General features: G+C 37.8%; 1 protein-coding gene across 9 annotated transcripts in view; it reads left to right on the plus strand.

Annotated features, from left to right (window-relative positions):
- Positions 1-12036, plus strand: part of PTPN13 (protein tyrosine phosphatase non-receptor type 13) — a 126207-nt gene that overhangs the window by 70060 nt on the left and 44111 nt on the right. For 8 of the 9 annotated variants that reach the window (XM_076337030.1, XM_076337033.1, XM_076337034.1 and 5 more), the window contains 3 exons: positions 2690-2785; positions 4627-4726; positions 11192-11411. In XM_076337030.1, coding sequence (XP_076193145.1) covers positions 2690-2785; positions 4627-4726; positions 11192-11411 — 416 coding nt within the window. Of the gene's footprint in view, positions 1-2689; positions 2786-4626; positions 4727-8214; positions 8381-11191; positions 11412-12036 lie in introns of those variants that run through there. The other variant, XM_076337035.1, reaches the window with a different exon arrangement.

Raw genomic sequence — 12036 nt, forward strand, 5'->3', positions numbered from 1 at the left:
GAATTATGGATACAGTAGTCTCAATATTTACAATTTAATTGAATGTTTGCAGGTCTGTAGTGCCTATCCTGTCTATGGCCCACAAGAGATGAAGTTTGGTTAAGAGGAGGTGCAGCGCTGGGGGGATGTGTAGGGGGTGTAGCTAGACACGTGTATATACCAGCAGAGAACTGGAAGGTGGTTGCCAAAGAGAAGATGCCCCAGCAGCAAACACTTCCACATCTGTATATATTTTCCCTAAACTGAGCAAAGCAAAGAAAAATCTAGAGGATTTATCCTGAATTTCAGGCTGTAGCTTCTTAATTGCCTTTAAACTTTTGTCTCTAGGCTGAACGGGCTGATAGTCATTGATGCAGCCCCATGTGGAAAGGTTGTAAAATGCCTCCAGAAGATGAGGAGAGTATCTTTGCTTGTGTTATTGGGATAAGTTGTATGGTCTTTCTTAGGGAGAAGGATGTGACAAGAAAGGAGGGTGGTCCCATCTCTGTCTCTACTTGCGAATGCTGGGAGAATAGGTTTAAACCTAGCTGGGCCTCATGTGGAGGTCTGTGAAAACATTGAGATAAGTAGTGATTGGGAATCTTGCTTTGTGTTTCTTGGCTCATGAACTTACCCCTTGGCCTACAGCAGGGTGCCAACTCCTGCTAACAGGATGCGTCAAGAGAAGTCAAATACCCTGCAGAGTCAGATATCACATCACCACATACAAACACTTGTTTTGTGTTTTAACTGCATATTTCTGTTTTACCACTTTACATTTATTTTTTGCAAAATTTCATGTCTCGAAGAACCAGGATGGAGCCACAATTTGTCTGTGATTCTGGAAGCCCAGGCTGCTGACTAGGTGGAAAAAAATAAATCTGTTTAAAATCTCATGTTATATTGTATTGTTCCCTTTCCATCCTCTTGCTTCAAAGTCAGTTTAGCAGACTTGAAAAACCTACAGCTAATAAAACTACTGGGAAAGAAGAGATCTGTTTTCAGTTAAACATTTCTGTACTGTAGCTCCAGTATCATGTTTGGATTGATGCCTCACTTAAAGGGCTGGGAGCATTTTAAAAATACATTTCTAAAAGCTACCCACTGAATTTGGTTTTTATTTCCCTTGTTAGGCAAGTAATTGCTAGATTGGTGGTAGATTTCTTTGTTGTAAAATCCAGAACACTGAAAGTAGCCATTGTGAAAGACTGAAGCAACCCCACCCCCAGTGAATTCTCTTCATCTTGCTGTAGGTTGGTTTGCAAATGTGCAAGCAGTATTGCTCGTTTCTGAGAGTAATGTGAAATGTCCTTAGGATTAATTGGGTTTTATGCTGCTAAACTGTGCAACTGAGATGGGCTTGTGGGAGCAGTTGGTTTCATGGGTTGATTGGTGACTTTGCTTACTTTTCCCAATTTTCTTAACAATCTTGTATTTGGTGGGACAGTGGGGAACTGCACAACCCAAGTGAGCTGGTAGAAATGGGGGAAATGCTGGCTTTTAAGGAGGAAGGTTTTGGAAACAGATAGTCCAAAATTAACATGAACTAGTCTTTAGTCTTGGTCTACTGCATTATCTGGTATCTTTTCATGCCTTTTTCCTATTTGGAGTTTTTCCCGCTTCTGTAGGAAGTCTGAATGAGTAGTGCTGTTGACTGCATGTCTAACTTGTCCTCTGACCTAATACAGGTTATGCCACAGGTTTATTGTTTTCTGGATGTGGGAAGTTGGAACCTCCAACTTCCTTTTTGCAGTGTCCAGACTCATCTGCTCATGTATTTCCCCATTTTGTATTCTTACATTTTATATTCCTTGCTGTAGTGATTTGCACTTGTCTTCACAGCAGTTACCTGTGTTTTCTCTATATCATCACTTTTGTTTCCAAAAACATTAACTATAGTTGGAACAGAGATAGCCTTCTGCAAATAAAGACACCTGAAGTTTTCTCTCACTTAGGCAGTGAAGCATTGGTAATCCCAAAATATGGGGACTTTTTTGTCTTGTTTTCTGCTTTTATGTACACTATGTGGTTGTTCGTTGGCTTGTGCATAGGAAAGTTTTGGGAGATTGTTGCAAAAGTTAAGTACATACCCCTTCTGTGGAGTCCTTTGCTCCAGTATGTTATTTAAAGAATCCACTGAGAGTAGGAACCGAGACTGCTGTATTGATTTCTCATCACATGCATGTAGCTGTTCTGGTTAATTAAATATCCTATAGGGACTTATTAATTGATTGTTAATCATATTTTGTGGATGTCAAAGATGAGCTGAATGAATTATAATTTTCCAGTTCTTGCTTTGTCTCTGTGTATATTTTTCTTTTTCATTGTGAAGGAACCAGGGACTGGGTCCTGGTGGTTGCTTTCTACATGCAAGAGGTACACACCAAATGTTTTCATCAGTTTTGTTTGCAGGAGGGATTGGTTTTTGTCTTAGGTTTTGTTGTTTTTTTAAATATTAGTTTTAACTTGGAAGTGACGATGAGAGAGAAGTTCAGAGGAGGTGGCTCCGTTAGCATAGCCAAGAGAGGCCAGGCAGACCACGGAACCCTCAGGCTGCAGGGACAGAATGGGACTGCACAGCATCCACAGTGTGTTTACTTTCAGACCTCATAGCCGCAGACAGGCATCTAAAAATGCTTTGGAAAGATTTCAAATGTTAATTAGAACTGTTGCTCTCTTACTCTTCTGATACCCTGATTTAAACTTTCAGAGCCTTTGAGAAGGTACAAATCTTACCACAGCGACGTTTATAGTACTTCGAGTGAAAGTCCATCTGTTATTTCTTCGGAACCAGATTTCAGGCAAGGTAAGACCTGTGTTTAAAAAACAAAACAAAAACAAACAAACAAGCAAAAACCGAAAGAAAGAAACAAAAAATGTAAAGACAAAAGTTCACGGTGAAAAATAGACCCCCAAAATATGAAGTTACACCTTTAGTAGGAGGCTTGATAATTACCACTAATACAAAGTTGTAATGATCTCATGTAATTACAACATTGTGTACAGTTCAGCATAATTGGCAGTCTGTTCAGAAATGAATTTGACATTCAGCACTCTGGAAGGGAACCTGGTAGGAAAAGCTGGAAATGGTTAACTTTTTACTGGAGTGCTTGTCTTAAATAACATGCTGTCTTTAGAGGCACAAAAAGGATCGGGTTGTTGTTAGTGTACAATAACACTAAATTGCAAAAGCTTTATATGGGACATACATGGTTTAATTATTTTTATATCAGTGGGTTTTACTGTGAGCATTAAATGGTTGATAATTTATAGGCCAAGGATTTCGGTGTAATGCAAAAGTAGTACATAGTACAGACTGTTTGTATGATAAATTTAAGTAAGTTCTATGAAATCAATGGCTTGGAAAAGCAGGAGATTGTATGAAAAGTTGTTTGCTCATATATGGCAGGAAGGGTTTTCTTTACACGGTGGAAGCACAGCATGGAAGGAAATGCTTGGAGCATTTTTTGAAAGAAGTGCTAGAATGGTGAAAAGAAGTCAAGAGGAGAGCACAGTTGATGAAACAGCTTTGCAGAATCATTATAAGTGATGGAGATAAACCATTTGATGAAAATGAGGAAAGAAAGCAATAGTTAGGAAGCTAGAGTATAGCTGCACCGCATGTATTCTGTACGCACAGAATTCCAACCGAGCCTCCCTGTACTTGCTGCTCTCTCAACCTTCCTTGTCTTTGTCTATCCTCCTACTTACTGAGCCAGAAGCCTAAGGAGCAGTAACAATTAGCAAGGCTCCTGTAACGCATTTCCCTTCATTTTCTTGCCATTTAGAACAGGCTGTTTATGTGTTCCAGTCCAAAGTCAACAACTCCTAAGTTTGTACAGGCAAGAGAGAGCTGCTTTCTGGCTACTAGTAGTAGTATTGCTGGACTCAGTGGAATGACTGTCAAAAAGAACTATTTATAAATCAATGTGGCTGTAATGTGTTCTGCAAGAGCTCTCCTGCTAGCTCTGTTTACTGAGGGTACAGTAAGAGATGAAAGTCAGGTAGTTTGCAAAATCAAGCTCTAAGTGTAGCATCTCAGGTGCTGCTACAGGAAGACGTACCAGCAAAGGAGATAACTATTACAAATAGCAGGTTAGTATATTGCCAAAAGAAAAAAATTTTTTTTTTTATAAATTATAAGGAGGAGTCAAATTCCAGGGACAAAAATTAAACACAGGAGCTCAGCAATATACTGGTTTCTTAACTCCCTTCTTGTGAACTGGATGCATAATTACTTTATCTAGCTGCTCTGTTTCTGTTCTGGAGTGGTTTCGTATGTCGTCTCTGCCATGTATGTGTCTCGACTCATGGCTGACAAAGAAATGTGTCACCTTGGAAAGATGTCTATGCAGTTGGGGGGTGGGGTTTAATTGTGGTTTCTTTTAGGCCTTCCTTAGTAGTATTCTTCAAAGGACTTGTGTAGTGCAGCTATCTTCATTGGGGGAAACTATAAGATTGCTTTGAAAACTTAAATCAACTTCATAATGCTAGTTTGTCTAATACTGTAATGCCATTGTGCAGAACACATGAATCTGATTCCTTCTAAGTAATCTCATATGACTGATAAATCCTTGATTTTTAGACGGGATTACTCTGTGTGCTTTGTTGCCCAGTCAAGTATTAATTTGTCTTTTGGTTTGCTAGTGAGAAGAAATGAAGGTTTCAAGAGAGATGATGCCAGTGGTGCTTTGCCAGGTGCTGATGATATCTCCACATCAAGTCAAGCTAATTCTCAGAGGGCAAGGTAAACCCTGCGAAAACAATGTCTTGGAGTGCTTTGTCTTTATCAAAGAAAGTATTCTAAATCTGCAAGCGAATTTTTCACTCCCATCCCAGCTTCTGTTTAAGGTTAAAAAATGGCATGTTGTACTTGAAAGAAAATAGCATTTCAGAATTACATATTGCATTCTGAAGTAAAAGTCTCGTGAGGCACTGTGGTGTATACCAGTTAGGAGTCCAAATTCAGTTCCCATATTTAATGGAGACTAGGTTGTACTCTATCAAGTTGCTATATCTGTCAGAAGGTCAGGGGCTATGTTCTGCTTGCAAATATTTAATAATTTTGATTTTGATTATACTTTTTTAATAAATTAATACATATTAATTTAATTAATATTTCTAATAATTAATACAGATTGATTTGCTTTTTTTTCATTTAATAAGGAAATGATAGCATGCTTATTTCTTTGAAATAAGCCAAAAGCCGTACATTTGGTTGGTTATTCTGGCAAACTCTTAGTTTATGTTGTTGTGTTTGGATTTTTTTTTTAATACCTCAGCACTGATTAGGCAGGCCAATTCAGTAACAATTTATGCTTTTTGAAATTTATTTTGCTGTGCTGTGTATTTGAATATTACGTCTGTTTGGGTTTTATTTTTTCAAGTGCTGTTCATCAATATTGCTTTAAAAAGTAGGTTCTGCTTTGTACATCACCTTAATACAGCATCTTTGTACAGCAGAAGCCTATCTTACCATACCTGTTAGGTTTTGAGAGTGGTTCCATTCTACATGTTTGAGAATTTTTATTGCCATTGACCTTTTGGATGGAAAATTTTCTTCTAGTCTCTGCCAGACGCTGAATCACCTTGGAATATTTTATCAAAATGATTCAAATAATTTTTGTTGTAAGGGAAAATGGAAAAAAAGACACGTGTTTTTCCCCTCTTCCCTCACCACATTACAACAACAAAGCCTTCTCTTGGCAGCTTTTTGCTTTGTTTGGGGTATATCAGGAGAAAGATTGCTGCTGTGCTTAGTATTTTGGGATATTTTATATGTTTTTGGCATAAGTTGGATGGGAATCCTGCTCTATCCTATTAAAGAAATTTAGAGGTGTCTGAAGATTGGAACTGTTTCACTTGTGATGTGGCAAGGCTGTCAAATGTGTCCTCCGTGTTCGTTAAACATACAGGGTGACATGCAGCAAGTAGGGCTTAGAGCCATGCTTTGAACATGGAGATGAAAATAAATTAACATCTTCTTCTTGCACTGTATTGTGTGCCTTAAAATGGATCTGAGTAAGGCAGGGTCTCAGATAAGCTGGATCTGAGTGCAGATGAACAAGAGAACACTTACTTGGAAATCTTACAGCTTTTGGTGATCTGCTGAGCAGCTGCATTGGTTTTCTTACTATTTGCACTTTGCCTGAAAAACGTAGTCATTTAGAAATGTATATATTGGCATTTCTTGCATGGGAGAAGTATTAGGCATTGCTTAGCTGGGTCAATGCTGCTTTGTTGGCAGGAATATGGTATCTATTCATGTAATAGCATATGTGTTGAACTGCAGTGTCCAAGCAGTCTTAGAAATCCAGCCTGACTTGATGTAAGAGGATTTTGGCTAGTGTGTGAGCTTTTAGAGCAAATTTGCAAGGACTCGGGTTACAGGTTTACGTTCCTGTAACCTGGTTAAAGAGCTGTAAATTTCTGCTTTGCATTTTATACTGTCTTAGCACCACACTAAAATGGCAAAGTAGACTATTACTACTGTGTGTACAGAATGATTGTATAGCTTTTTTAACTTATTTGCCATTGTTTTTTTTTCTTTTGGTGAATACTGCTAAGTCAACCTTCATTCTTCTTTGACTTGAACCGAGGAAAGTTGCCAATTCAACACTGTAGCTATGCTTCAAAATAAAACAGCAGTAATTTGCGGATGCTGATAGAGAACTTTTGTTTCTATTTACAAAATGTTTCAGAAACGGAAAGTAGTATGTGGTATGTAAATGAGTCACATTGTTGTAAATGAATCGGGCCTATTATGCAAGTGAAAAAGCCATGGTAAAACAGTACATACTTTCTCATGGTTTGTTTTACATTATTTTACTTTATATTGCTCTGTTAAGACTGGTACCTTGAATGGACGTATTTTGTATATGCGTGAAATCTAGAAAGAAAATATTCTTTTGTAAATGCAGCATAGACTTACCTGTTGTGCTTAGCAATGGAATGAATTTCACATGTATGTAACTATACAGCCTTACTTCAAGGCTTAGTATTTTTTTGAATCTCCTGTTTCTGCTTGGCCTCCTCTCTGTGCCTTTGCTAACAGATACCACTCTGCACTTGCACAAATATGTCATGGTAAGCTACCACAGATAGTTCTTTACTGATTTTCATAATTGTTCCCCCATTTTCAGAAGGTGAAAAAGCTTTTTTTAATCTAAGTACCAGACTAGTAAGTATATCCAAGATGGAAAAATGAGGCCAAACTCCTGAAAGCTAGTTTTACTAGATTTTTTTTTTGTAGACCTATTGAGAAACAGGAAAGCAGCCACAAGCAGAATTTGGTCCTAAAATAATACTTAGATAATATCTCTGTTAATTATGTGAGCTGAATAGAAAACAGTGCGTGCTCTCTCTCTCGCGCGTGCTCTTTCTCTCCGACAGCTGTTAAAACTTTCCAGGGCTAACAAGTGTAAAAAGCAATACCATCAAAGATGGTAGCTAGTGAAGCAGGGAGATTTCTAAGAAAGTAACTTAATATTTTTATCCAGAACATTGCATGTTGCTGCTTTAAAATGTCCTGTGTTGCAGAAGACCATGGCTTTTAAAGCTTCAGAAATATAAGCTCTCAAAGTAAAACTCTTGATAACAAGTAGTTCCAAGGAGCAGATTCTCAGAGCTTACATTTTTTGGCTTGTCGTTTGATTTCAGGGTTTGGGGAAGTGTATGCAACTTAATCCATTACTTGAATTCCATCAGCACTTGGGAGCATGTTTCAGTGTTTTTCTCTGTGTTCAGAGATACCATCTGCACTTCAATACATATTAAATTTACTGCTCCTGTGGCATGTCCTTAGAGGCAGTCTGCTTAATTATCCATGGAGTTATCCTTGTAAAGCTGAGTTGTAAATCAAATAGGAGGATTTGGATTTGGGAGTCTGTCGCCAATAATAAAAAAACAGTGAAGCTGTTCAGAGTTATCAGCCAGCATGACTTGTGCTGTTTGGGTGGGCTGGCCTGCCCTTAAACTAGCAGAAGCCATAGATTTTTTCAGTAGTACTCTCAGAGTACACTCAAACCCTTCTTGTGGTCTGTGACTGTTGTTATCCTTTAAACTTCTTGGAATGCTTTCTTCATGGCAATGGATACTTGTGTCTGTGTTTCCTCTTTGCTTCCTGTATTCCTTATTTTTGTCCCCCCTTTTTTTTTTCTTCCTTCCTTCCTTCACTATTTCTTCCTTTTTCTCTCTAGGAGCAGCAGCTGACACGGATCTCTTTCTTCTGTTGCCTTTTCCTTCCACTAGATTTCATTTCCATATCCTTCCTACCTTACCAAAAGGCACCCGTCTTTCTCAGTCTATTCCTGACCTTTCCACTGCACTAATCATTAGAGAATGCCTACCTGCTTCCCTTCTTCCAACTTCCTTCTCTGATCCAATACCTGCTAATTTCTTGGTAAGTACAATAGGTGAGGAGTTAATTCACTTCCCTCTTTTATAGGAGTCAGCCTTCCAGGTGACTGCTCAACTACCATCTTCAGGTTAATAAGTAACTGTGAGATTCTGGTTTGCAGTCAGACATTGATGACAATACAGAGTAGCAGCCAAGTACTTGTCTGATGAAGTACCATAGGAAACACACTTTTATGATGTTAACTGTTAGGAATGTAATTTGGATTTTTTTTTTTGTTGGAGTAATAATACTTGCATATTCTGAACTTCACAGAAGAGCTCTACCTTCTGTATCTGTCAACAGTATCTCGTCTTCTGTAGAATGAGGTGCATTCCTTGTCTTAGAACCTAAAGAGTGAATCATGCTGATACCCTCTGTAGAAAATTGTCAGTCTGACCAAGCCAGAGTTAGTTTTACTTACCCAAGATGCTGAAGCATGCTGATTTCTGGTTGGTGATAGTGCTTATATACTAAGTTAGGAAAATCTTTAAAGCATTAGGTTTTTGAGCTTCCTCCCTCGGCACCCCACACCCGCCCCAATTTTCAGATAAACTAATACATGTCAAGGAAGATTATAAACCAACATAATGATAATACTTTACACAGTAACTTATGATTCTGTCTATTGCAGAGAGCTGTATGTTATTAAAAAGACAAATTTTTTTTCTGCGGTAGGGGTTTTCGCATTAGCAAGTGTTTTCAAATACAGCCAGTTGCAACATGTCTATCTTTTTCATATCATCTTTGATAATTCATAGATATTTATGTTCAGAAAGTGTTTGTTTTTGTTTTATTTCAGAGCCCATCCTTAGACCTTGATCTGAAGGGCGCTCGTGGGTGTATTTAACTTTTGTTCATTGTGAATTTTCCCACATATGTTGATCTTAATAAGCTTCCTCTTGGTGAAAAGCTAAGCATGTGCACAAGTCTTTGCAGGCCTTTTCTCATTACTTTGTCCTTTTAGGTGCACATTAAGTCTGTTGCAGAAAGTAACAGAGGAAGGAGAAGGGAAGCAATGCTATGAAAGCCCTGCACAATGGAAAGGATAATGGGCTCACATTAATACATTTTCTGTTACTACCCTATATCTTCCTTGAAATTCCATTTGAGGAACTTCAGTGTTGTTTTGCTCAGTTTGTGGCGCATTAGGGGCATTTTATTGTTTGGACTCTCATGATAACATAACTCTTCTTATTTTAATGCTGGTTTTGTATGCTAACCAATGAAACTTTAGTATTAAAAAAATTAAGAGAATGCAGTGCACTGTTCACACTATTGGCATTCATTAGAAACTTTGCTGTAAAAAGATGGGAAAAAAAAAATTTGAAATCATGTCCACCAATTAGCATAGACAACTGTACTGTCTAGACAGGTGCATTTTCTCATAGTTTATTAACTGATTTATCATTCACCAAACATATTTTAGGTTCTTTTAAAAAGTAGGTATATAAATATAATGTCTTTAAAAGTCTGTAGATTACCTTTTACTACAAAGGGCTGTACGTCAGTGTCAGTGCAGGACTTACTGTACATTTATCTGTATTCCTAAACTTCAGTTCAATGATTTGCAGGCTTCAAAACACTTTCTTTGCTCTTTCATGTTTTTCATTACTCCAGTGTACCATCTAAACTAACATTTAGCTTAGAATTGCTGTAAGTGTTTTCTGGTGGATGAAAGTCTTGTTAGTTTCCCCTGTCCATTTGTGTTGAAAAATTGCCTCTGTATAGTTATGTTAGCAGAGGGAGAACATTGTTTTTCTTGTTTTAGGTTTTCTAAAGCCTTGATTGGTTTATATTTAGTTTGGGGTTTAAAGGTGTTTTTATGTAAGCATGGGTCACAGGGAAGGGAAGTGGAAGTTCGTTTTATTTTTCTTGGAATTCTCCTTTCTTCACATTTCCAAACCGCCTGATTTTCAAATAAAAAATGGCTTTTGTTCCCCCAAAATGGGACATGGATTTCTTTCCTTCCACAGAGAATAAAATTGGTAGGACATTTGGGATCCATACCTGCTGAGAAAAGAACTGGAGGATAGGTTGCTTTGTTTTTCAGAAATGCTGATGGAGGGTTTTGTTTGTCTTTCTCTTTTTTTCCTTTGGATTATTAATTTAGACTCTAATTTATTTTTTATGGTGGCTGTGTCAACCAAGCCATTCTTAGGAATTTGAAAGAAAAGGGATTTTTTTCAGCAAAATAAGATGATGAAAAATTAGTGTATGATATTTAGAATAATTTAGTATATAGGATGTTGATACATATAAAATATTTATATAAATATTTCAAGCTATGCTACTGCTCAGGAAAAATCAGGGAATAAATAGTGCCGCGCAAAGAATTCATAAAGAATTGCTACAGAGGAAGTGATTGGAGCAATATTTACTTATATAAAGTCCACTATTTTAGTTTTTTCTTTAACGACATGTTTTAGAGCATGCCTTTTTCACAGTCCCTGCTTGAACAGAGAAATTAAGATATTTTCAAAGCATTAATATTTTTCTTCCTCCTGTGTGTTTACTGGCTTTGTACTGATTCACTAGGTTTGTAGTGTCAAGTATTTTTTAGACTGCAGCTGAGCCTTTATTTTCATATGAATAAATGACAGGCAGCTGTAGAAACTTGGCGTGTTTGCTCATTTTCTATATTGATGGATTGCTGTAGAGTGCTAACCTCCTGGCTGCTGAATAAATGTTGTGTTTAATGTAGTATTTGATAATTAGTTTTTGTGTTCTGGGTTTCCACTTAGGTAAGTGCTTAAAGCAGCAGAATGTCTTAGGCATACCTACTAAATTCTTTCATCCCCTCTGACTATACCGTAGGCAACATGAAGCACCATCTGAAGGCAATCTAATAAGTCAAGAAGTGATGCTAAAGCGTCAGGAAGAAGAAATGATGCAACTGCAAGCTAGAATGGCTCTCAGGCAGTCCCGACCTAACCTCTACCCAGGAGATGCAATTAGGTCCTCAATGCTTGATATCACCAGAGATCCGCTGAGAGAAATAGCCCTGGAAACAGCCATGACACAAAGAAAACTGAGGGTAATGCCCTGATCTCAGGTGAACTCTTATTTTCATTGAAACAGAGCAGTGTCTTGACTGAAACTCTAATATTCATAAACTGGGTCCTGTATTAAACAGTCATTAACAGATTAAATACTAGGTGTTTGGTGTTGCCCTGATAGGAAAGACCTACACTTACAGGGTAAAATTCTGAGGTTTTGTGGCATTAGTGGCTACGTAGCCTAAAGCCGGTATCAAGAGATGCTAAAACAGACAGCAAGCCTTGACTAAAGATTGCATCAATTAAACAATATAGCATCCTAACAAAGGTAAGGTGTAGTTTTCTCCTGTATTCTGTGGTGTTTTCAACCACCTTGGTTTGCATTTATTTCTCTTAGTGGAATGTGGATGTGTCCCACCAACTTCAAAGGTTATTAAATGAACAAGTTGGGAAGGTAAAGAAAGGCAGGGAGGATTCATTTGGCCCTTGGGTTCACCCTGAATCACCATGCAAACTCCCCTTTCCTTTCCTAGCTGTCTTGGTACGTGGATGAAATATAAGATTACAAAGAGGGAGATGGAGGTATAGGTAAATAGAATGGCTGATGTTTAGAAGAGATGATGGCTTGGTGCCCCCTGCTGCTGCTTTCAGTGAATTGGATTT

The sequence above is a fragment of the Aptenodytes patagonicus genome, chromosome 4 (assembly GCF_965638725.1).
Source record: "Aptenodytes patagonicus chromosome 4, bAptPat1.pri.cur, whole genome shotgun sequence".
In the NCBI taxonomy this organism is placed as follows: domain Eukaryota; kingdom Metazoa; phylum Chordata; class Aves; order Sphenisciformes; family Spheniscidae; genus Aptenodytes; species Aptenodytes patagonicus.